Here is a 27,044-nt window from a genome sequence, read left to right on the forward strand (position 1 = left end):
CTGTTTTATTCTGCTGCAATGGACTAACATAGCTTCCCCTCTGGACCTGTTTGAGTCCGATCAGATGGCTCTTTAGATCCGCGTGAGGCACGACTGCCTCACGGATCTAAAGGTAATGTCCAGACACAAACATCTGGGAAATGTCCCTCTTCCGTGGGCATCCCGTTTTGCCGCGCTTCGGAGCCATACTTAAAAGATAGCACTTTAAATCTGGGGTTTTCGGTTACCTGCGGGACAACTGCGGACTTTCACCCGTCTGATCGTTCCACCAGCGCGCAATCCTCCTGTCGGGGTGGTCTGACGTCAGACCATCCCGAGCGGGCGCCATTTTAAAAAATCTCTACACATGCGCGGATCAACAAGGACGTGCTGTTGCGTCTATGCGCATGCGCAAAAAGTTTTTTTTTAAAAAAACCCACCGCACGCCTCCTTCAACAGGGATGTGCTGTGACACCTATGTGCATGCGCAAGAAGTTTTTTTAAAAAACCCCACAGTGCATGCCTTCTTCAGTGGATGCCATGTAGACAATCCACAACGGAGGCAGCGCGCGGTAAGGCGATTCCCCAGGGGGATGTCTGGTCGTGCTACGATGGATTAAAAAGATCGGGATAATATTCAAACTGGCATAATGACGGGATTAGCTGCCCGTCTGAACGCACTCTTTAACTAGGACAGAGGAAATGAAGAACATCAGAAGAACCCTGCTGGATCAGACCAGTGGTCCGTCTAGTCCAGGATCCTGCCTCATGCAGAGGCCGACCAGCTCCGATCGCCAACAGCCATGAAGATGGCTGGGTGGCCCTGGGGCCAGTCATTCTCTCTGGGCCTAACTTCCATCATAGGGTCATTGTGCGGATACAGTGGGGGAGGGCGCCCTCTTTGGGCCTCCCTGATCACAGGGGAAGGGTGGGATGAAAACACAACTGAGAGATGAGCAGAGGTCATTTCGGGGGGGATCGCGGGGGATCGCAGTTCCCCTGGGTGAGGTACGGGGGCGGGGCACATGACGAAGCCCCGCCCCCTGCTTCCGGCCGCCCCGCTTCCAGCCCTCATTCAGCCAGGAGGAGGCAGGAGAAGAGGGAGGGTAAGTTGCTTCCTCCCTGCCTCTCCCCACCCCTGCCTGCCTGGGGCCAGGGAGGGCCTTCGCGGGGCTTCCTTGCACTCCCGCCGGCCTTGCAGGTCCACCGCCGGGCCCCTCATGGGGCTCGGCAGTGGAGCTGGAAGGTCGGCGGCGGCAGGCGGGACTGTTGGGGGCGGGGCGTGTAGCCTTATGACACACTTCCGGTGATGTCAGGGGGTGTGGCCTTATGACACACTTCCGGTGATGTCAGGGGGTGTGGCATATGCTAATGAGTTATGCTAATGAGTTCCCCTAGCTCTTTTTCTACGAAATGACCCCTGGAGATGAGAGATATGCAACCTACTTTAATACCATTTTTGGAAGGAAATGTGGTATTTGCAGAGGGGGGCGGGGTTTAGAGCAGAGGAATGAAGTGTGTGGGGGTGAACCCTTTCCCCGCCTGTAATTTCCCTGTCGTGATCCACCTCTCTGAGCAACCTTTGGGGTTCTGAACTTAGCATTCGCCTCCAGGCAAGAGGCAGCAGGGTCACCACATAATTGTCACCAATCCCAACCACTGTTCAAGCCACAGCTGTAGGATGAAGAAGAAAAGAAGAGATTGGATTTATACCCCGCCCTTCACTACCCAGAGGTGTCTCAGAGCGGCTTACAAACTCCTTTCCCTTCCCCTCCCCACAACAGACACCCGGTGAGGTGGGTGGGGCTGAGAGAGCTCTTGACAGAAACTGCTCTTTTTCAAGAACAGCTGTGCCAGAACTATGGCTTGCCCAAGGTCATCCAGCAGCTGCGAGTGGAGGAGGGGGGAATCAAACCCTGTTCTCCCAGATTAGAGTCCGCACACTTAACCACTGCACCAAACTGGATCTAGTTCAGAAGCTGGCAGCCCTGCTCATGAGTAAGCATCCAAACCCTGCTGTGCAAAGCAGATGTCTGGACAAGAGTAGATTCCTATAGATGCCCAGACAAGAGTAGAACTAGAAGTAACAAGACATGTAAAGTGGCATGTCGTGTGTCCAGAAAGGTTTATTAGAATGCCCTGCATTCACCAGACATGCTTCCTAATGGTATTTATTTATACTTAAAAAGGTAAAGGTTCCCTTGCTCGAAAGCTAGTCGAGTCCGACTCTAGGGTTGCGGTGCTCATCTCCATTTCAAAGCCAAAGAGCCAGCGCTGTCCGAAGATGTTTCCGTGGTCATGTGGCCGGCATGACTAAACACCAAGGCGCACGGAACGCTGTTACCTTCCCACCGAAGTGGTACCTATTTATCTACTTGCAATTTCTTGCTTTTGAACTGCTAGGTTGGCAGGAGCTGGAACTAGAGACGGGAGCTCACTCCGTCATGCGGCACACTCGGGTCTCAAACTGCTGAACTACCAACCTTCCACAGCCTGCAGTTCAGTGTCTTAACCACTTGAGCCACCGCAGCTCCTAGTATTTATACTTAAACAACAACAAAAAGCCATTTGGCATATAGGGCAAGGATTGAGGCCTATACTTTAATGCCTTGTTGACCAGTTGAAAAGTAACTAAATTGTATTCAGACATCACAAGTGCGGTATAGTGGTTAAGAGAGGTGGACTCCAATCTGGAGAACTGGGTCTGATTCCCCACTCCTCCATCTGAAGCCTGCTGGGGGACCTGGGGCCAGTCACAGTTCTCTCAGAGCTCTCACAGCCCCACTTACCTCACAGGGTGCCTGTTGTGAGGAGAGGAAGGGAAAGGCCATTGTAAAGCCACTTGGAGACTGAGGCATAAAAACCTACTCTTCTTCTTCATAACCAGCATTAAAATGTCATGTGCGTGAACATGCTGTAGCTGGATCTCATCGACACCTGGCTCCTGTTACCCTCTCCTCCCATGCAGATTGCCCATGAAGGAATCCCAGTGGCTACCCATGGAAGGAAGTTTGCAGGTGAATCAGTTCACTGTGTTCCCAAACAGTAGGACTGGAAGACTGCATTGAATCCTGGTTTAGATTCCTGGTTTGTGAAAAGGAAAGCAAACTCTCACCATGCCCCTAGAGTCTCTGCGAGAGAGGCAGATGACAAATGAATTTAACAAATAAATAAATAAACCCATGTGCCAGAGCTCCTATCTCGGGGTAGCCGGACTTTGTTTCTAAATGGGATTCCTTTCTTGTAAGAGCAAGAGAAGGGAAGATGGCTTGTGTGTGTGTGTAGCAACAACCCAGGTTCATACACATGGTAGTTCCACACTGGTCAAATGTGACGTCTGAATGGAGCCAGCTTATTAGCCCCAGCTATCTGTCCTGGGCTAGGCAGATCTTGCCTTATCGCAGAAGCGAAGCAGGGTCAGTACTTGGATGCGGGTACATTAAGGAATTCCCAGATTGATAAGCAGAGGAAGACAATAACAAACCACCCCTGAACATATTTTGCCTTGAAAGCCCTCCGGGCTTGCCATACATGGGCTGCGACTCGATGGCACTTTCCACCCCCACCCCCTGACCCGGGATAGGTCCCGTAAGAGGTTTGGGAGATTCACGCTATCTGTCTGGAGTCACCGGTTATCATTCCCCATCTTGGTCTGATTGCGAGGAAGCTGAATACTTCCTTACAGGGGAAAAAACAACCCCTATTCTACCAACCTTCAAACAGATCTGCTTACTCATAGCAAGCCACAAGCTGGAGGTGCTTACACCTCTGAATACCTGCTGGCAGAGAAAATTACAGTCTCCTTTCTTGTGATGCATTCAGACATCACAGGAAGCGAGCCCCTCTTTTACCAACCTCAGGCTGACCTCAGTCTCTTTCCTTGAGGAAAACATCTCCGGCACCTTTCCATTTACAGCATGCGGCAGGCTTTCTAAACAGGGTGTCATTTTGTTGCTCATTCCCTCTGAATTTTTTCTTCTTCCTTTAAATCCTTCCTAGCATATGGCAACGACAAAGCCCAGCTGCATTCTAAAACTATGCTGAACAGATTGGATGTCTTGGATACTCCTGGAAGAAAGACCAAATTAAAACTTCTTCTTCTTCTTCTTCTTCTTCTTCTTCTTCTTCTTCTTCTTCTTCTTCTTCTTCTTCTTCTTCTTCTTCTTCTTCTTCTTCTTCTTCTTCTTTGCCCTCAAGTCGCAGCTGACTTATGGCAACCCTGTAGGGTTTTCAAGGTAAGAGACGTTCAGAGGTGGTTTGCCATTGCCTGCCTCCATGTTACGACCCTGGTATTCCTTGGAGGTCTCCCATCCAAATACTAGCCAGGGCTGAGCCTGCTTAGCTTCTGAGATCTGATGGGCTGGGGATACCCTGGGCCATCCAGGTCAGGGAAATTAAACTTACTCAACAAATATTTCCTAAGAAACCAATTAATAAGTTCTTAATATAGTACCTACTGAAAAATGACCAGTGGACATATCTGGACTGTAAATTAAACTGGTTTAATGGCCATTTTCTCTTCCCGGGGAATCCTGGGTTCTGTAGTGAGGAGGAGATCAAGGACTACCAAATGGAATCCCTAGCTCCCTTGTCAAACTACAATTCCCAGGATCCTTTGGAGAAGCCAACTTTTAACTATCAAAATCATATAGACCAGTTTTAGTTTGTAGCATAGATATGGCCAGAGACTGTGGGCCAGAACAGTTGCCAGCAATTCCCTAGCGACTGGCTTGACTGGTTTACAAAGCCTTCTTAATATTGTGTAGCGTTTTATTATAACCTGCATAAATATTTGTTGGTGCCAAACGAAAAGAAATGCCGTTTTAAGTGAAGTCTATACATGACATATACAATAATCTAACGCAAGAAGCTAAATCGGCATCAAAATTGCACAATGTTCTTGCATCAACTCTCTCTAATGCATACATACATAAATAGATATGCATTTGTCTAAATATCTACATCTGTATCTCTATTTGAAATTAGGCTCAAGCAATTTAACGGGCAAATGACAAATTTAGATGGCTTGAAAAGTAGACAAAATCATACCTTCATTTTAAAAAGAATGACATATGAACTCTTCCTTCACACACACACACACACACACACACACAACTGTATAGCACACTGAGTCTCTACACATTTTGAATTAAAGCATGCAGGCAATCACTTCTGTTTTATCCACTTAGTTGAGCACTGTCCATTAATATTTGTGTTCAACAAACTCCATTTATACAGATAGGCTGAAGGCAAGAAACTAACCTGGGGCCCGACGGGGAAGGCTGGGTGGGACTGACTGGGCTGGTGCTGGTCAGATGTGTTGGTGGCAGAGACACGGCCGTGTTCCTCTGGCTCCTGGAATTCAAAGAGAGAAAGCGCTACCTTAATATCGTGCCTGGGGACCGGCACGCTACATTTTGCCGTGATGTCACATAGCATCAAGCTGAAAATGATATGCTAAAGCGGTTTATCAATAACTCAGGCGCTCAAATCACTTATCAGCTGCATAAATTATGCTAACATTCACTCAGGCCAGCCTATTCACTCGCGGAAGGCACCGAAATCTGACAGTGGTGAAACTGAAGCTATCATCAACGCAGCTGATGTTGTGAGGCTGCAGGAGGCATTCATTTACATAAAAGCACATGAGCTTCCCATGTGGAAGGAGGAAAGGGGACTTTTTGATGAGAAGGTCTCTTAATTTCACACCACAAAAATCATCTGGGCTGAAGTCAAGTCACTTCTGGTTTATGTCTCTGTAAAAGATTTAAAAAAAAAAAATCCTCAGTAAAACACACAGCACCTGCAGTTTGAGCCCTGTTTAACTAGTAGATCTAAGTCAACTGGGGAACTGTGGACAGAGAGGCAGAATTTAGCTGAAGAACCAGTCTAAACATTCAAGGAATACTATTCTGTTCTGACTGGCTTCGGACTCCTCTATTTTGTCTGGTGTTCCCTGGCTGATTCTCCTTGACCCTTCTTCCTCGTCATGCGTCTATGTCTGTTTTGATTGCTTTTAATTATTTTTGTATACAATGTGTTTTTAAACTTGTTTTAATGTTTTTATTATTCGCATTCTTGAGGACTGTAAGTCCTCAAGGCGGTCTAAATATGTTTTAAACAAACAAAATAACTATTCTAGGTGGAGAACTACTTTTTTAATGCTTCTCCACATAAAAATCTCTCTGAAAAGTTAGAAATGATCATGATCTGGGAATTTTGCTGTGCACGTTTATTATATACAGTCCAGGATTCATGTCTTAAGGAGAGCTGATATGCTTACAGATGACGTATCAGCAGCAGGCTAGTACATTTTTGCCTTGAGTGAGGTACACCCACCCTCTCCTTGGCCCGCACCACCATTGACCCGATTTAAGCTAAGATTCTATGGCAGTGCTGTAAGGGCTTGGTGCTGAGTGTGGGAATGAGCCCAGGACAGGATTCTGGACCCCTTTTGGCCCACCAATAGCTGTGAGTGAGCTGAGCCTCTGCTATGTCTCAGCAGCCTCCTCACTGTGCTGCCCCCAAGGAGTCGCTTAGGAAACGTGGCCCAAGAATTGGCCCTGGGAGCTGACCCACATGAATAAAAGTGGCCGCGCAAGCATTCTAATTCTGTTTGCATGAGCCACGTAAACAGGACCAGCAAATTTGCAATGATCATTCAAGTCATTCATGGGAACTGTCGAAGGCTTTCACGGCCGGAGTTCATTAGTTGTTGTAGATTTTCCGGGCTGTATGGCCGTGGTCTTGGCATTGTAGGACCTGACATTTCACCAGCATCTGTGACTGACATCCTCAGAGGTATAACACAGAAAGATAACACAGAAAGATCCTCAGAGGTATAACACAGAAAGACTCTGTGTCAAGTTGAGAAGAAAAATGGTAGGCAGGTAATTTATATCTGCTCAGGAAGGTGGGGTAGGGCTGAGTCATCATCTCGTAGGAGTTCCCCAGGCTGTGACAGACTAATGGAGGAGCTTTCTTGAGGAGGTTCTTTTGCATATGGATTGGCTGTTGAAATTCTAATCTTATCTGAAGTGCTATTGTAAGGTTTTATTTTAGTTATTTATTGCATTTTATTAGATTTACATACCACCCTCCCCAGGTGGGCCCGGGGTGGTGTACAGCAATTAAATAATACACTTAAAACACTGAAAAACACAAAAGGCTCTACATCTTCCAATAGCACTACGGATAAAGACCAACAGGACTTTTAGGGTATCAGCTTTCGAGAATCCAAGTTCCCTTCATCATGTCTGACACAGGGAGCCCGGACTCTTGAAAGCTTCTACCCTGTTGGTCTCTAAGGTGCTACTGAACTAGGGTTGCCAATCCCCAGTTGGGGGCAGGAGACCCCCTGGTCTGGAGGCCCTCCCCCCGCTTCAGGGTCATCAGAAAGTGGGGGGAGGGGAATGTCCACTGAGTGCGCCATTATAGCCTATGGAAACCGGTCCCCATAGGGTATAATGGAGAATTGATCCATGTGTATCTGGGGCTCTGGGGAGGCTGTTTTGTGAGGTAGAGGCACCACATTTTCAGCATACCCTCTGGTGCCTCTCCTCAACCCCCCCCTCCAAGTTTCAAAGATTCTATGAGCCCCAAGAGAAGGTGCCCCCATTCTCCATTATTTCCAGTGGAGGGACGACATTCAAAATGAACGTGGTCCCTTTAAATGCGATGGCCAGAACTCCCTTTGGAGTTCTGTCGTGCTTCTTCCCTCCCCGCTCCTGGAGGCTCCTGGAAAGTCCCCCACCAGCTTGTCAGCCTCACCTGGCAACCCTATAACTGGACTCCCATCTAGCTCTTCTACTGCAGACCAACAGGACTACCCTCCCATAGCAGACCCCTGTGTGTCTTCATTGGTTTAATTCAGGCTGTCCCTGTTAGGGGGAGAGGGAAGACTTGTCATCCTTGCAACACTTCCACCATGTCAGCACTTCACTTTCTCCCACTGGGCTGAATCCCTTGCTCCCTGACGGGGTGCCTAGAAATTATTGCTTGCCTTATCGTGCAGGCTGGTAAACTCATTGTGGGGTCTCGTACAATCACTGCTCCACAAATTCCTACCATACAAACCACTGATTCCCCCCACCTATGAAGTCATCCTGCAGTGACTTTGAAAGGGACTTCCGTGAAATAATGGTTGCTCCAGTCCAACCAAGCCCTTGAAATAAGGCATCTAGGAGCAAGATGCTGACCATGATCGAGCTGCATTGCACAAAAATTGCCCTGGTTCTCCCAGATTAGAGTCCGCACGCTTAACCACTACACCAAACTCCTGGAGATCTTAGTGGGGTCCATGGAGTCCACCCTCCAAAGCATCCATTTTCTCCAGAGGAACTGATCTCTGAAGTCAGGAGATAGGGCTGCCAAGCCGCGGCGGGGGATCCACACATCTTCACAGGATCCCTGCCGCGGGGGACAGCGATACGCGTTGCACCACCATTGCCAGGATGTGACGCTACGCATCGCTCTGGCAACAGGACTCCAAACAGCCCCATTGCCAGAGCGACATGTAGCGTCACATCCTGGCGATGGCGGTGCAACGCGTATCGCTGTCCCCCGCGGCAGGGATCCTGTGAAGGAGTGCTGATCCCCCGCCGTGGCTTGGCAGCCCTATCAGGAGATGAGCTGTAATTCCAGGGGTCCCACCTGAAGGCTGGCACCCATACCAAATTCCTTTAGGTGAACCTCTCTGGAAAGGACAAGTGCAGAACTCCATAGGAAAAGGCCCTCTCCCTGGTCCCTGCTCACCTCACCTACAACAGTGAAAGGCCCAGATGACTATCTAAGTGAAAGGGCAGAGAGAAAGCACACCTGTAAATACCCAAGGTCGAGGATATCAAAAGTTATAAAGGATAAAGCCAGAAGTTTGGTGAGCAGAAATGAAGCAGGCGCACACACAGAGCTTGTAAAATAAGCAAAAATGGTTTATTACAGTATGTTTCTGTCCACTGCTTTACTACCATAAACAGGCCGGCTCCTTCCTGTGTATGCCCTTCTAACTAGATTGATGTACATGTGTTGTTTCCACGTGTGCATGAATATGAGCAACCCCAAAGGTACAGCGGAATCATGCTTATTGCATTTATGAATGAAACCATATACCAGTAACTAAAAAGCATTCGAAGCATGGTTGTCTTAAAAACAAACAATCCCAGGTATTTTTAAAAAAGGATTTTTACTAGATGGCTTGGTATAGGTTTTGTTCTATGTGTGTAGTTGGGTGTAGAGATGGAATTCTAACTCATTCTTAACAAGAGCCCCGTTCTCCCAATGTTTGTCCTATGAATAGCAAGTGCAAGGCAATTCAGAGCCACTTTATTGCCACGCCATGGTCTGTGGAGGGAAAGAAAAGGATATGATGCTGCCATACTTATAAATTTTAAAGAAGGTATTATCTGCTCATTTAAAACAAATTCTTCTATATATTCTCCAAGGGGACAGACTTATAAATAATGGAAATGTGAAAGAAATACCTCACCCACATTAAGGTACAAATAAGATAGACTGCTACACATTATTCAATTGACTTCTATCTCTATAGCAATGTGTCAATCTTAACAGTATTTTATGAGGGGATTAAACAATAAATGCAGGGAACCATTAAGCAGAAACCGGGGAATCTGATTAATTTGTAATTTTTTGAAGGAGGGGAAAAAAGCAAAAGGAAGACAGAGATTCGTGTCGATTTGGGAATACTTACAAGTGTATTGAAATTTTAACACTGATTTTGAACAGGCTAATAAAAGCATGCAAATGTGCTGATATCCCTCTGAAAATGATCCCCCGTCAAAATATACTTTGCTTTTAATGCTCACTGCAATCACTGAATACAGAGGATAGAGTCAACTTTTTAATGCTGGCCATGGGATTTAATTGTTGGTCATTAGAAGCCATTTTTAAAAAAAATTAAAATCAGGTGAGGGGGCCCACTCCAGTTCAGAAGAAGTGGAGCACACAGCCTTCAACAACAAATAAAGGAATGGCTCTCTCAGTGGTACAGGGAAGTGTTGCCTTTGAAGCAAAAAAAAAAAAGTGAATGTGTATTTTTTAAATCCAGCATTAGTTGTGATCACAATTTATAAGTATGTACAGATATCTGTAGTATGGTCACTACAGAAATTTGTACAGACATGATTAGAATGTATTAATTATTGTAATTATTACAGTCCATCCTGTGAGATGCAATAACAATAATTAGAACATATTGGGGGGACCCTTCTATTGTTTGTTTACCCCTGGGATTCATAAAGGATGAACAATATGAGAATGACAATTTGTAAAGATGGGAGCATGTGCCTTACTGTTATTTTAATGATGCAGTAGGTTCAGGATAACTGTTCATCATACCTGTTAAAGGAAAGGCCCAGATGACCAAGTGAAAGGGCAGAGAAAAAGAGATTTACTTATTATAATGATTTTTTTTAATGGGGGGAAATAGAGTATAAAGTGAAAATAATGCAACAGAATGCTTTAACATGGGTTATGTGCGTCCTGACAATAACAACAACAACAAAAGGTAAAGGTTCCCTTGCTCGAAAGCCAATCGAATCCAACTCTAGGGTTGCGGTGCTCATATCCATTTCAAAGCCGAAGAGCCAGCGCTGTCCGAAGACGTTTCCGTGGTCATGTGGCCGGCATGACTAAACACCGAGGCGCATGGAACGCTGTTACCTTCCCACCGAAGTGGTACCTATTTATCTACTTGCAATTTCTTGCTTTCAAACTGCTAGGTTGGCAGGTGCTGGAACTAGAGATGGGAGCTCACTCCATCATGCGGCACCCGGGTCTCGAACTGCTGAACTACTGACCTTTCACAGCCTGCAGTTCAGCATCTTAACCACTTGAGCCACCACAGCTCCAATAACAACAAACACAAGCCCAAATTACAATAAAACAAGAGCTAGTGTAGAGGCTAAAAGTCCAAGCTGTGGATAAGGAAGTTCATGGTTTGAATCTTGCCTTTGTTGTGAACCTATCAGGTAGCCTTAGGCAAGCAATTCAGCCTCTCTCACACACACACCCTTATGTAATATGGGGATAAAGATGCGGCTGGCCTTTACAGCATAGCTGCAAGGATTATTAAAAGGCAACATATGTGAAGAGCACTGAACCTTTGAAAGTACCATGTATAGGCTAAGCATAGTTAGGAGTCTCCATTTTGGTGTAGTGTTTAAGAGAGTGGACTCTAATCTGGGAGAACTGAGTTTGATTCCCCACTCCTCCACATGCAGCTGCTGGTGTTACCTTAGGTCAGTCACAAGTCCTTTCAGAGCTGTTCTGTTATTAGGTGTAAATGCTGCCCAGTTGTTTGAATTCACTTTGCGAAAACTGACTTGGTGGCACATGTGCCTAAGACACTTCAGAACTGTTTCTGCTATTTGGCTCTAGCACAGCAATATTTCACTGTAAGAAACTGATGTGTCAGATATCAAAGTAGCAAAAAAAAAAGCACAAATAGCCCATTGCTGACTGTCTAGAACATCTGTATACTATTAGCCCTGTGTGGCCCCCATCTGCAGATATCTAAATCCGCAGATCGGGCCCACATGGAGGCTAAAGAGATTTTTCTGCAAACTTGGGGGACCCCCTAGGATTGCAGTAAAATACCAGATCTTAACAAAACTATATTGGGGAGTTTAAATTGCCTTCAAATAAAAAAAGCATTGTCTGTGCATGTGCAGACAACACTTAGTGTTGGACCTGGGGGTAGGGAATCACTCTGGGCCCAGCTTCTTGCCCAGCGGCGGTGGTAGTGGATGCTGGGAATCCAGCAGTGGTGGCAACAGACACCCGGAGAAGCTCTGGACTTGGCCATGGTGACAGAGCCCTCTGGGAGCTTCTCCAGGCCCCGCTGCTGCAGCAGAGTATGCCACTCGCCACTCTGGACCTGGCTGCCATGGAAGAGCACTCTGGACCCAACTGCAAGGCAGAGGACGCCACTGGGTGTAAGGTGGGCAGTGTGGCCTGGAGTGGCTCCTGGCATCCTCCGCCACTGTGGCCAGCCCCAGAGCCTCTCCTGGAGTTGTCGAGGAGGAAGTCTTGGGGGGGGGGGGTGCCTGCTGGGAGCCTCAGAGGGCTCACTGCCATTGATGGTGGGTTGGGGAGGGAAGAGAAGAGAAGAGATGAAGAGATTGGATTTATACCCCGCCCTTCACTACCCAAAGGTGTCTCAGAGCGGCTTACAAACTCCTTTCCCTTCCCCTCCCCACAACAGACACCCTGTGAGGTGGGTGGGGCTGAGAGAACTCTGACACAAACTGCTGTTTTCCCAGAACAGCTCTTATCAGAACTAAGGCTTACCCAAGGTCATCCAGCCAGGTGCAAGTGGAGGAGTGGGGAATCAAACCCGGTTCTCCTAGATTAGAGTCCGCGCACTTAACCACTACACCAACTGGGAAGGCTCAACTAGCCTGGCAGCTGTCATCAATGATGAGGGGTGGTGGTGATGGGTGAGGGAGAAACGTTGGCAGGCTGTTGTTGATTGGGGGAGCGAGAGCTCCAAGGATAGCAGCAACAGTGGAGGTAATTAAGATGGGAAAATTGATTATTCTCCCCCTGTATCGCTGGTCCTCACCCGTTTCTGTCTATTGTAGGCATTGGCAGGTTCACACCTGACTACCATGTCATTCTAAGCATTGAGTAATGATATGATCTACATGAATACACTAACCAAAACTTGTCAGAAATATAGAAAATGCCAATGAGAATCACTTATTGCTCCTGCATCCTTATTCGATCTAAACCATGTCCGGTGAAGTGAGCCATAGTATCATAACACTTTATTCACCATACATGGTGTCCCTCACATATTATGCTTACTCTGTATGTTGTGTCTTAAGACCATAATAATAAAACTAAACCATACATAGTGATAGTACCTCTGGTTTGGGCTGCTAATTCAAAATATGCATTCAGTGGTACTGTTTCATGTTTTGGTAGGTGCGTGGACAAGATTCATAGGAGTATGTTAAAGCACTAGTCGTGGTTCCTATGTATGGGTCCTAGTAACCAGAGATATTGATGCTGACCAGGAATAGTCACATTAGGAGCCATCTACATATATCAAGATATGGTCTCGCAGGTATCTGTTGCGTGCAAGTGTCTAACAGACATATCGCCGTACAAGATAATAGATACCCCCACCGAGTGCTTTAGGACATAATTTAGCAAAACCTCAAAGGGTTTTATTGTCCCTTCAATATGGTGCTCTAGTATATAAGGCAGGGCCTGATTAGCCCAGCTCTTTCCTCAAGCCTGCGAAACTGCATACAACTTCATGTGTATGAATGAGGTTTTACACACAGTATCCAGACGAGATTATTCATGCCGTCTTTTCTGGATCAAAAGGAGATCTTCTGCCCATATCTCTTCCCTCAAACACTTGCACTTCACTTAGTCTAAACCTCTACCCAATCTACCCACTATAGAGGGGACTGCTCCAGGAATACGCTTCTTTTAAAAGCTGGAAGGGAAATTGAAGGATTGGGAGCTGAGCGGCAACCAGATGCGGCAGGGCGACAATTTCAAGCCGGCTGGAAGTTCCATTGCATCCTGCGGCCCGGCAGAATTTATGCTCTGCCATTTATTACTGTCAGGGGAAACTACAGGTAAAAACACCCAGAAAGGGAAAGGGAAAGGGTAGCCACAAAAGATTCATGGGAAGGCTACAATTCCATGCTTCCAAGCATTGTTCTTCCTACAAAACAACAAAGTGGAGTTTTCCATATTCATAGCGACTATTTGTTATTTTACAGGTACCTAAAAGAGCCAGTTACTGTGCCATGGTCAAACAATTTAGCAAGCATTTACTGCGGGTGTGCATTATTAAAGTCCTGGGTGTGGTTCAGATATCCATCCTAGCTTACATCCTCGGGGGTACAGACTGGAATGGCCAAGCCCACGCTGACTGAATCAGGCCACTGGAAGGAGGGGATCAGGCACATGATTGACATGTATCCCTTGACCTGGGACAGGACTGTAAATTACATTAACCTTCCCTTTCTGGTGAGCCTTGGAGTGTTTTCCCAGTTGGGGTGAAAAACACAAGGAAATGCTTTTATTAAATTTCAATTCCAGTCCCCCCCCCCCCAATACACAAAAAGATTAAGACTGTACTAAAAAGTAATGCGTTACAACAAAACGACAATAAAGATGATGGGTTGAAACAATTCTCCCCTCCTGTAGTAACCTGTCAAGTCCCGTCCCGTCCCCCCCTGTTGCTATGGGGGGGTCCCCTATCTCCTAGGAGTAGCATTTCAGGGAGCATTTTGGACTGGCTTGGGAGGGCGGATGGAATTTTGTGCAGGGAATTTAGATGGAATCCAAGCCTATATAATACATGTTGTAGGCCTTACCACAAAAAATACATTTTCTGGAGACACTTGAACATCTTCCACAACCACTTGTCAGAAGAGTGGGGATGGTTCATCCACAGGGGTTGCTAGCTCTGGGTTGGGAAATTCCTGGAGACTTGGGGGGGTGGCGTTTGGGGAGGATGGGTCTGGATGAAGGGAGGGACCTCAGCAAGGTATAGTACAACAGAGTCCCCCTTCCAAAGCAGCCATTTTTCTCCAGGGGAACTGATCTCTGTTCGCTGGGGATCAGTTGCAATTCTGTGAGATCCCCCAGGCCCCACCTGGAGGCTGGCAACCCTGTATCCAGGTTGCTATCATTTTTTAAGGAGCACATCCAAAATATGTCCCATTTAGTACATTTTGGCTCAGTTTCCCCCCAATGTTCTGCTCATCCTCAAATTGGTGAGCAATTTCTTAGTATTCAGCAAGATTTCCAACACCCCTGTATTTAAAAGCAAACCTTTTTTTTTTTTTTTAATGATGCATTTTACTGAATCGAAGCATAGGAACATCTCTCAAGAGGATTGTGTATATTATGTATTATCAAATCACAGAGGTCCCAATTGTGTTAATATCTTCAGTCTTCTTAGACACCCAAACAGGACCATTCTGCATAGGTTAAACTTTTGTTTCCGCACATTATGCAGCAACATTCTGGGAATTCACATCTTAAGTACACTCGTCAGGGCGATACAGCCAATTGCTGCTCTCTGACAAGTGCACCTATCGGAGATACATTTGCAAGCATGCTTTTTTTTGCATTCACACTTCTGGGTGTACACCTTGCAAATCTAATGTGTGAAGTGGGCCCTTCACCCATTTGTTTATTTTCCTTTCCTCACTTTCACACTCCAATCGACAATCCCTCCCCCCCCCCTTCTCTCTGATCTATATTTTGCAAAACATACACTTGCATGTTCATAGGGAAGTCTCAGTGTATGATTACTCCATGAATTGTTTTCAGGTCCTAAAGGAGAGCAGAGAAGCCAGGTTGCTACATGAAACAAGGCAAAGGATATAATCGTAAAAGCGTGCTCTTTATTCAAAATAGGCTAACTCCACTTGCTCCTCCCCTCGGAGCGGTGCACAAAGATCCTTCTGTTAATGGCCGATGCATCTTTTATGAACTGGACCCCTTCCTATTGTGAGTTCTGGTTTCTTTTCTGCTGAATGCATTAGCACACATATAATCACATTAAGGTCACAAAGACCCTATCAATTTTCCACGAATTCATACAATATTTCATTTGCTGTTAGCGCCGCTGAATATAAGGAGCGATAAAGGTTGCCTATTAGAAGATAGACAGTTGAATGCATTATTATTTCATGTTGGGCAGCTGATCCCTAACTAAACAGGGCAGCAGAAGACTCTCTAAATTAAACTCCCTTTCTTCCCATTCTTGCAAGCTTACTAAATGCCAAAGGGGGAGTCTGATAAAAGGACATCTGTTAGTTGGAGCAACCGTCACTGTATGCCAGCCATTTTTGTCTTTTAATCACTCTCCATCAGCTCCTTATGATGGCAGTTCGCATAATTTAGATATGTTTTCTTCTGTCCAGAAAGCAGACACAACTTTATCTGCAGGCTCAGTGTTAATCCACACTGCCTGTCCATGCATGGCTTGAGGAGGAGGAGGAGGAGGAGATTGGATTTATACCCTGCCCTTCTCTACTCGAAGGAGTCTCAGAACAGTTTACAATCTCCTTTCCCTTCCCCTCCCCTCCCCACCACAGACACCCTGTGAGGGAGGTGGGGCTGAGAGAGTTCTTTCGAGGACTGTTCTTGAGAGAACAACTCTGAGAGAACTTGTGACTGACCCATGGTCACCCAGCTGGCTGCATGTGGAGGAGTGGGGAATCAGATCCAGTTCTCCCAGATTATAGAGTCCATGCTCCTAACCACTACACCAAACCTCTACCCCAAATGGTGACAAGTGTCCTGCCTCCCCAAAATGAGATCCACTTAAAAATACAGCACATTGATGGGAACCACTGACTTGCTATTAAGCCTGAGGCTTGAATTTATGCGTCTTTATTCAGCTGTAAATTGCAATGAGTTCAGTGGGGTAGCAGGCAGGTGGGTTGCAATGTAGGGTTGCCAACTCCAGGTTGGGAAATTCCTGGGGATTTGGGGGTGGAGCCTTGGGGAGCAGGGGCAGGACCTCAGCCGGGCATAATGCCACAGCCATCACCCTCCAAAGTAGCCATTTTCTTCAGAGGACCTGGACTCTGGAGATCAGTTTTAGTTCTCTAGGTGTGGTGTATTCAATGCAATGGAAAACTGTGTTTGAAATCACTAATTGAAACACCATGTAAAGCTTCGTCCTGGGCAAGGTTCCCAATCATTCAATCAATATTGGTAGCCCAGGAAGAGCCGACCAATCACCTACCATCCAGTTCCCTGAGCGGGAACGTCTGTGATTGGACTTTATCTTGACAATCCTATTGGTTGTAATGTACAGTAGGGCGCGGCTACATTAGCCGGGAGAGTTTAAAAGAAGCACAGCTACAATGCAAAAGCTGTTCTGGTTATTCTGCTTATGGTTGTATTTCCCGTTGCTCAATAAAGCTGAATCGTTAGCTGAAATCACTCTCTGACTCTTAAGTAGCCGACTTAACACTAGGCATCACCTGGAGGCTGTCAAGTGTACTTGCAACCTTATAAAAACCACATGAATGTCAGCTTTTCAAAACCAGGAGGAACACAAAATGGAAAAATGAAAGGAAAGCTGAGATCCTTTCCAGCGCTACATTCAGATCTCACAATAACCAGTGGTTTAACTGCGGTTTGTGCAACCTACTCTGGCTAGTCTCCCAGATACAAGAAATTATCTCCAGTTTGGCTGTGCCCCCCGCGCAATGTGCCCAGTGATGATGTCACCTCTGGGTGATGTCATTGCACCGGGCACATCCGGCGCAGTGGTGCTCTTCGGGAGCGGGGCTCCCTCACTGGTCAGCTGGCCGGCAGCGGATTGGGACCCCCGAAATCGAGGGAAATCTCACCCTCATCAGAAGCTTGGTGACCCTAGGTGGTTTGCTATTGCCTGCCAGTGTTCCCTTTAAGCTGAGTTAGTGTGAGCCAGCACACAGTTTTTTAGCATCCAGCTCACAGATTTTTGTCTTAGCTCAGGAAGGAGGGCTCCAGAGCAAACTGATTTATACAATAGCCAAATCACTCGCTCACAACTTTAATGCCAGTAGCTCACAAAGTAGAATTTTTGCTCACAAGACCCCACAGCTTAGAGCAGGGGTGTCAAACATAATGCCCGGGGGCCAGATCTGGCCTGTCCAGGGCTCTTATGTGGCCCATGAGCAACTGATGCAAAGGAGGAGGTGCTGGGGTATGTGTGGGCAGAGCCACTCCATTGTGGCTTCAGCATGGCAGAACAGCCTTGTCTACAGCAGTCAAGCATCGTGGGAGCATTTGCCCAGTGCTGCACTGCTGCCTCTCCAGCCTGCCTATGTGGGTTTTCCTCTTCGCACACACACCCCCCTAGCTCACGGGGCCTTGCAGTGAGGATACACCTACTTGGAGCATACCAGGTGCTGTCCTTCATACAGTTTCTATCTTCAGTACTTGGCATTATGTTTCATGCCACACATGGCCTGGCCCAACAAAGTGACACTTATGTCAGATCCAGCCCTCATAACAAATGAGTTTGACATCTCTGGCCTAGAGGGAGCATTGTTGCCTGCCTCTGAGTAGCAACCCTGAACTTCCATGGCGGTCTCCAACCCAAGTACTGAACAGGGCTGACCATGCTTAGGTCCCAAAGTATGGCAAGATCAACGTCCCTGTTAATACTCCAGATCGGTATTCATTTAGTCACCGCACGACTGCCTTTCTGTTGCTTCTGATTTTGAGTATAAATATAACTGCTGCGGATGTATTCTTCATGCATCTGACCAGGGCTATTTTGGGGCAGCACAGGAACGGAGTTCCGGCTGGCTCCCGAGTTGGCCACACCCAGCAGGAACTCATTAGCATAATAGGCCACACCCAACAGCAGAAACTCATTAGGATTGGCTACATTAAGGGTGTGTGGCCTAACATGCAAAGGAGTTCCTGCTACAAAAAAGCCCTGGGTTTTGACCACAAACAAGGTAAACAGAATAACAAGCAAAAGGTGGGTGTGGCTGGATGACCACAGTTCTGGTAACATGGGGGTGCAGCCTAATGTGCTAATGAGCTGTGCTGTCAGGGGTGTGGCCTAATATGCTAATGAGTTTCTCCTGTTGGGTGTGGCCTATTATGCTAATGAGTTCCTGCTGGGCTTTTTGTACAAAAAGAGCCCTGCATCTGACGATGTGAACCCTGACTCAAAGAAGCTAATGTTGGAATAAATACTGTTCGTCTTTAAGGCGCCACTGCTGCTTAGTGTATTTGCTAGTAAGTTTAGCTTTGCTGGAAAGTCAGCTGGTGGATTTAAACCGTGTTCTTTACTGCAGAGAGTGGATAGGGTTCTGGGAATACCTAGGTACAGAATTGTGACAGTAGCTGAAGAACGATAACAGGTCCATGAGAGCCAGTGTGGTGTAGTGGTTAGGGTGTTGCACTTGGCTCAGGGAGACCTGGGTTCAAATCCCCACTCTGCCATGGAAGCTGGCTGGGTGACTTTGAGCCAGTCACACACTCTCAGCTTCACCTACTCTCAACATAATTTACCTCACTAGTTTCTTAAATGTAAGAGAGGATAATGATGTAAACCACTTTGGGTCCTCATTGGAGAGAAAGGTGGGCTGTAAATGAAGTAAATACATACTGAAGTTTCGAGAAATTATCGTATGGCAGTGTGTGTAATATAGCCAGGAGATCCTAAGATTATCTGGCAGCCAGAAGTTCTAGCTCTTTTAGCATTATGCACCACTAGGTGGTGAGCTAGACTTGTTTTCAAGGCAAGACTGGTTTCAGAGGTGGTTTGCCATTGCCTGTCTCTGCATCACAACCCTGGTATTCCTTGGTCGTCTCCCATCCAAATACTAGCCAGGAATGACCCTGCTTAGTTTCCAAGATCTGGTGAGACTGGGCTTGCCTGGGCTATCCAGATCAGGGCAGAAGTTTGGACAGACCGTGACCAGTGTTCCTTCTAAGCTGAGTTAGTGTGAGCTAGCTCACAGTGTTTTAGCCTCTGGCTCACACATTTTTGCCTTAGCTCAGAAAGGATGGCTCCAGAGCAGACTAATTTGTGCTGTAGCCAAATCGCTCACTCACAACTTTAATGCCAGGAGCTCACAAAGTAGAATTTTTGCTCAAAGGACTCCAAAGCTTAGAAAGAGCACTGACCGTGACCAATGAAAGCAGGGATGAAGATGTTCAAAAGGCACTCATTTTGGCACTTGCCTGGTTAAGCGATGTATCTTTTTTTTTCTATTTTAAATACTAGTAGAAAGCTTAGGAGTTTTTATAACATCAGCTGTTTGCTTTCCCTAAAGGCCAATGTAATCAGCACAACCAATGCTCTTGAATCCCATTCCCAATTCCTGATTTTAAAAAAAGATAAAAAGATGACTTTCAAAGAACAAATACAACACAGACACACACGAACACAATGTGTTGTGTGTTGTCCTGGCTGTGTAATACTCACATTGTCTTTGTCTGTGCTCACTTATTATTTTAAATACCCCAGTGACTGGCGATCCCAAACAATTGCTTCTTCTTACCCAAAAAATCCTAATGGGGAAAAGGGCGAAGAAGGGACAGACATTCTTCCAGACTACTTCAAAGTATGCTTGAACCGGAAAAGGTGCTCAGTGTCTTTAAAAAATTAGGATTTTCTCCTCTTTTTTTACGGAGATGAATTTTCTCTGGATTGTGTTACACTGAGAGATGGTGGTTTATGAAACTACAACTCTTGGTACTTAGTCCACTATCCTGGCCTTGCTGCCTACGGTGTTTTTGACAATTTCCCACTCCACTCTATGGTTTTTATGCAGCCCTACGGGGCGGCTGAATCAAGAGTCTCATTATAGGTTGTTCAGCTGCTCAAACTTTGCTGAGGCTCTTGAAAGAGTAGCCCCACAGAGGCGCATACAGTAGGAGCCAAGTGGCAAGCTGGAGGAACGATAGCAGCAGCCTATCTGTAGACACACGGCCTGTGTTTTGAGATCAGACCAAATTACAAGGCAAAAATCTGTGCTACAAAGAGACATGCATATAACATGCAACCCCCAAGCTATCATGGTTGCAGAAATTCTAACACACCTTTCCCGCCTGCCCACCAAACAAGGCATCCTCAACAGCACGATATTGTAGAAAGATCTCATGTCACATCTCAGCAGGGCAAGCGATTATTGTAAATGAGAATGTTGGCTTGTATCGGTAGCAACTCCAGGAAGAGATGTGGTGGAAGACTGTGTGTATGTTTTTAAACTGAAATTAGCCTGTGACTGTACTGTTGGAGAAATCCAAAGAAGCAAATGGCTGCAGCATGGAATTCCTGGATCCTTCCAATTTTGCTACTTAAGCGAATGCAGTTGATGGGGAAAAAAGTAATATGACTGTTTAGAGACAGTGGAGCAGGCATTTAAAGGGACAGCAGCAGGAACAGCTTTCCCCCCCTGTCTCCGCTAAGCCCAACATGAAAACCAGTACAGAATTAATGGCTAAACTGTGCCTAAAAGAATTCTGCTAACTGAAACACAGAATCGACATTTAAGGTCCACCAGTGTACATTCAAGAACAGAAAATATAATGTATGGCCCGATAACACTGAAAAGAGGAAAAATCAGGTTAGGGAGATTTACAGCTCATTTCATGTTTACTCAGAAGTAAGTCTGATGAAGTTCCATAGAACCTGAGTCCAAATATACAAGGCTTGTAGCCATAGATCAATTCAATCAGATTGGTTTTGTAGCATGTATAATGCATAAAACTTGTCAACATGCCACCGAAAGATCAACAGACCTCTGAGTCAGAACACTTTTTATGGCAAAATCATTTTATAATAACATGCAGATAAGACCCATATATAGGAAGATGCAGGTGACGAGGCATATTGAAAACAACAGGCCACACAAAATTCCAGGCTGACTGATAACTTCCTGCTGGGAAGGGTGAGTCTCTAAGCCTCTGCAAAGAAGGGGGGAGTTGGATTTTGGAATGGGGTCACCATTCATTAAAATGGCGGACTCTTTGAGACTGGAAGTTAGTTGTCTTAGTTCCCGTTCACACGCGGCGATTTGGTCCGGGAGCGGGACAGTTCGGGGCCGGATCAAACCGGCGCAATCACACCACAACATCTGGGAAGCGTCTTGCTTCCGTGGCCGAACTGTCCCATTCCCAGGAAACGCCACCGCAAACTGAACCACCTATCTAGGTGGTTTAAAGGGAAGCGGCGCGGCAACCGGGGCGTTTGATCGCCGGCGCTTCCTTGCGCCAGCTCAATCCCGGCGCGGATCCAAACTGCGCATGCCCGGACATGCGCAGTTCGGCCGGCTCCCGTTCGGGCCGTGTTTTCTCCCCGGCGTTTGATCGCGCCGGGGAGAAAAGGCGCTGCGGCCAGGGGATCCGTGGGATCCCGCCGCGGCGCCTCAACGTTGGCGCGGCTTTTAAAAGCCGCGCCTTAAGAGGCTTTTCCCCTGCCGTGAAGCAGGGGCCTTAGAAAATCAATCCAACCACAGTTTCAGTGGTCTAGGTGTAATTTTCCAGGTGTAACTTTCCCCGATCAGTTGAGGCAAAATTCTCAGGGACTGCCTGCATCTTTCAGCCAATGGGTTCTCCTTTCCGTATTACAGGCAGATAGGGGAAAGGGTCCCTCCTTTGTGTCACAAGATACCATGCACAGGGGAAGGGACCAGAACCACGTCCCCCCCTCTCAAGTTACCTTATTGTTAAGGTGGCCAGCTCTGGGTTGGGAAATACCTGGAGATCTGGGAGGTGGAGCCTGAGGTGGGCGGGGTTCGCAGAGGGGAGGGACTTCAACAAGGCATCATGCCATAAAGTCCGCCTCCCAAAGTGGCCATTCTCTCCAAGTGAACCGATCTCTGTTGCCTGGAGATCAGCTGCAATCCCAGAAGATCTCCTGGAGGTTGGCGGCCATACTTACTGTGCTTCATTTCTTTCAGCATGGCCTGGCTGACTTCTTATATTGATGCTCGGCTGGAAGGAAACCAGGGCTCTTTTTGTAGAAAAAGCCCAGCAGGAACTCATTAGCATAATAGGCCACACCCAACACCAGAAAATCATTAACATATCAGGCCACACCCCTGCCAGCACAGCTCATCAGCACATTAGGCCACACCCCCATGTTACCAGAAGTGTGCTCATCCAGCCACACCCACCTTTTGCTTCTTATTCTGTTTACCTTGTTTGTTGTCAAAACCCAGGGCCTTTTTTGTAGCAGGAACTCCTTTGCATGTTAGGCCACACACCCCTAATGTAGCCAATCCTAATGAGTTTCTGCTGTTGGGTGTGGCCTGGTATGCTAATGAGTTCCTGCTGGGCGTGGCCAACTTGGGAGCCAGCCGGAACTCCGTTCCTGTGCGTTCCTGCCCAAAAATAGCCCTGCCCTTCATGCCCCAGACTAAGATGGAGGGAACTCCCCTGGCCCAACAGTTCTGGTTTTGTTTAATCACTCCACCCCTTAACATATGGACACAAGGAGCCTGCCTACTTCCTGTGGCTCATAGCAGCTGGAGTGGAGGACAACTGATAGCAGGAGGAGGTTATTTTACTTGAAGTCCCCACGACTGAGAAATCTCAGGTCCTGAACCAGTAGTTCTCTGTCACATGGTGGGACGATCTTCCCTCAAGACAGATTTCTTGCATTACATTTGATTCAGTGTTATTTGTGTGTTTGAAATGAGGTGGGGTTGAGGTGGGGTTGCCAGTTCTGTGTTGAGAAATACCTGGAGGGGAGGGACCTTAGCAGGGTTTATTGCCATAGAGTCTACACTCCAAAGCAGTCATTTTCTCCAAGGGAACTGTTCTTGGTCATCTGGAGTGGGCGCCCCCCAGGTACCACCTGGGGGGTTGGTAACCTTACTCTGTGGTGCAACGCCTGTGTATCTGTCTCTGTTTTCCCCTTATCTAAGCCCCTGAATGCCTGCTCACTAACACAAACAATATGTGGCCCACTGTCCCCTGCAGGATGGTAAGTTTGTTGGCGCCTCTCATGGACAGAGCATGCCTTTGTCTCTGTGCCAGTATATTGTCCTCCATCTGCTCTGCCTGTCTGCCAGTGGATGCAAACAAAGTCTTTGTCCTGCCTGCCTAGCACAGCAGACATTCAGCTCCGAAAAGCAAAAAAGCTAAGGCCACAAGGACATGCAGCTACATAGGGAGTTCTCTCCATGCCAGTGAGTTGGTAAAATGAATGGTGGGAAGGGAAAATACTGAGCACAAAACACCAACAGGACTAACCTGTACAGACGGTACTTCTTCATTTGGACAGCATCCCTGTTATACAGTTATCCCTTGATAGTTGGTGTGCCAACCTATGCACGCTTATCAGTGTGGAGCATAAGTGGATTTACTTTTTAATAGAAATCCATAGGATTGTGCTGTTAGTCACTCTTCTTGGCTGCCACAGTCCCGTCAGTCTCCCACTGCCCAGGAAAAGGATACCAGACAGCAAAGTGCCAAAATAAAAATGCCAGATTGGAAGGTTTCCCACGGTTCAGTGATGCCGGAACCATTTTTGCTTGAATGTGGAGCATTTCTGCTATTTACAAATCAGTATTGTTGAGGTCAGACAGGATACGTGTGTGTGTGTATGTTTACACCCCAAATCTCACACTAAAGGTCACAGTCTGAACCCCCCCCCCTTTTCTCATTTTCTGCCTATAGTATGTTTCCTAAAGAACATAAGAACATAGGAGACGCCAATGTTGGATCAGGCAAAAGGCCCATTCAGTCCAACACTCTGTATCACACAGTGGCCAGAAATACCAGTGCCATCAGGAGGTCCACCAGTGGGGCCACGACATTAGAAGCCCTCCCACTGTTGACCCCCCCCCCAGCACCAAGATGACAGAGCATCACTTGCCCCAGAGTCCCTATCTATACCTTGTGGCTAATAGCCACTGATGGACCTCTGCTCCATATGCTTATCTAATTCCCTTTTGAAGCCGTCCATGCTTGTAGCCGCCACCACTTCCTGTGGCAGTGAATTCCAAGTGTTAATCACTCTTTGGGTGAAGAAGTACTTCCTTCTATCCGTTCTAACCGCATTGGCCTTCTTTATTGCAGTCACACACTGTCTCGACATTTTCAGTGAGTTATCCACTACAACTCCAAGATCTCTCTCTTGCTCAGTCTCTGCCAGTTCAGACCCCATCAATGTGTATTTATATTTAGGATTTTTGGCTCCAATGTGCATCACCTTGCACTTGGCCACATTGAACCCCATTTGCCATGTTGACGCCCACTCGCCCATCCTTGACAGATCCCCTTGGAGTGCCTCACAATCCTCACTGGTTTTCACCACCCTGAACAACTTTGTATCATCCGCAAATTTAGCCACTTCACTGCTTACTCCCATCTCCAAATCATTAATGAACAAGTTAAAAAGCAGTGGACCAAGTACTGATCCCTGCGGTACCCCACTGCTTACCACCCTCCACTGAGAAAATTGCCCACCTACACTCACTCTCTGTTTTCTATGAACTAGCCAGTTTTTGATCCATAAAAGGACTTGTCCTTCTATCCCATGATTTTTGAGCTTACTTAGGAGCCTTTGATGAGGAACTTTATCAAAAGCTTTCTGGAAGTCAAGGTAAATAATATCTATTGGATCCCCCTTGTCCACATGTTTGTTCACCCCCTCAAAGAACACTAACAGGTTAGTGAGACAAGATCTTCCCTTACAGAAACCGTGCTGAGTCTGCCTCAATAGGTTTTGTTCATCTATGTGCCTACTAATTCTTTCCTTAATAATGGTTTCCACCAATTTACCCGGTATCGACGTCAGACTGACTGGCCTGTAATTTCCCGGATCTCCTCTGGAACCCTTTTTAAAGATGGGAGTGACATTTGCTACCTTCCAATCCTCAGGAATGGAGGCAGATTTTAAGGAAAGATTACATATCTTTGTCAGGAGATCTACAAGTTCACATTTGAGTTCTTTCAGAACTCTCGGATGTATGCCATCTGGGCCTGGTGATTTATCAGTTTTTAAGTTGTCTATCAGTTTTAGGACCTCCTCTCTCGTCACCTCAATCTGACTCAGGTCTTTCAACACCCCTCCTGAAATCAGTGGTTCTGGAGTGGGCAAGCACTTCTCATCTTCCACAGTGAAGACGGAGGCAAAAAATGCATTTAGCTTCTCAGCCGTTTCCCTATCATCCTTCAGTACTCCTTTTGCCCCTTGGTCATCCAAGGGCCCCAATGCCTCCCTGGCTGGTTTCCTGCTTCTAATGTATTTGAAGAAAGTTTTATTGTTGGTTTTTACGTTTTTTTCTATATGCTCCTCATATTCCCTTTTTGCCTGCCTGACCACAGACTTGCATTTTATTTGCCATAGCCTGTGTTCCATTTTATCAGCCTCACTGTGACTAGCTTTCCACTGCTTAAAGGAATCCTTTTTACCTTTTACAGCTTCCATTACTTTGCTTGTTAACTATGCAGGCTTTTTCCTATACCTGTTTGTGCCTTTCCTAACCTGCGGATTATTATTTTTTTGAGCTTCTAGGATCGTAGTTTTAAATAGTTTCCAAGCTTCCCCGATGGTTTTGACCCTTTCTACTTTTCCTTTCAGTTTCCTCCCCACATGTCCTCTCATATCAGAGAAGTTACCCCTTTTAAAGTTAAAAGTGGTTGTGTCAGTCTTTTGGGCCAATTCCCTATTTATACAAAGCTTGATCATTCTGCACTGTCTTTTGTAAGAACAAAACCTAGAGAAAGAGAGAACATTTATTCTCACAATCAGCCTGGTGATGGTTCTAAGGGAACAGTTGTAAACAGAAACAGGCTCAACGACATTTATAACAAGGGTGGGGAGTTGGGGTGGGGAACAGAAGGCAAGAAGCACATTGGCATTTTCTGTCTGTGTCCACACATATAAAAGCAGGAGCACTGGAATCACAGTGTTACAAATGTATGTAATATGCTCACAAGAGACCCTTTGTGTGAAGGAAAACAGCTGTTGGAGGGGTAGATTCTGAGCAGAAAAGTACTGGATAGGGAAGGGGTACTTACCCCTTTCCCTGCCAGCTATTTTCAGTCACAAAATTGCATAGGTAAAGATAAAGGTTTCCCTTGCTCGAAAGCCAGTAGAATCTGACTCTAGGGTTGCAGTGCTCATCTCCATTTCCAAGCCGAAGAGTCGGAGCTGTCCGAAGATGTTTCCGTGGTCATGTGGCCAGCATGACTAGATGCCAAGGCACGCGGAACGCTGTTACCTTCCCACCGAAGTGGTACCGATTTATCTACTTGCAACCCAAAAAAACCCATTTCCCTGTCATAAGGATCCCAATGGAGGCCATCGTGTGCTTGTGTCACCGTTCTGTGGAACAAGTTATGTGACTAAGTCCACCACCCATCATACTTTTTCTCCACATTATTAAAAGGCCTTTTCTTAATTAATGTGAAACTTTTCAGTTAGTTTCTTGTGGCTTTAGATGTTTTTGTCATGGGCTTATCGTTTTTATTGTGGTTTTTCTACTGCTGCTGCTTGCTATTCTGAATTGATTTCAAATATCAGTTGCTTTAATGGGATTTTGCGTTAGTGACTTGTACATTGCCGTGAGATTCCGGAAGGGGGCTGA

At 46.5% G+C, this 27,044-nt stretch overlaps 1 protein-coding gene across 2 annotated transcripts in view; it reads right to left on the bottom strand.

Moving 5' to 3' along the window:
* Window positions 1–27,044, bottom strand: part of POU6F2 (POU class 6 homeobox 2) — a 408,372-nt gene that overhangs the window by 251,914 nt on the left and 129,414 nt on the right. For both annotated transcript variants that reach the window (XM_015417914.1, XM_015417913.1), the window contains exon 4: window positions 5,242–5,299. In XM_015417914.1, the coding sequence (XP_015273400.1) occupies window positions 5,242–5,299 (58 nt within the window). The remainder of the gene's footprint in view (window positions 1–5,241; window positions 5,300–27,044) is intronic.

Source organism: Gekko japonicus, unplaced genomic scaffold, assembly GCF_001447785.1.
Source record: "Gekko japonicus isolate JY-2015 unplaced genomic scaffold, Gekko_japonicus_V1.1 scaffold708, whole genome shotgun sequence".
In the NCBI taxonomy this organism is placed as follows: domain Eukaryota; kingdom Metazoa; phylum Chordata; class Lepidosauria; order Squamata; family Gekkonidae; genus Gekko; species Gekko japonicus.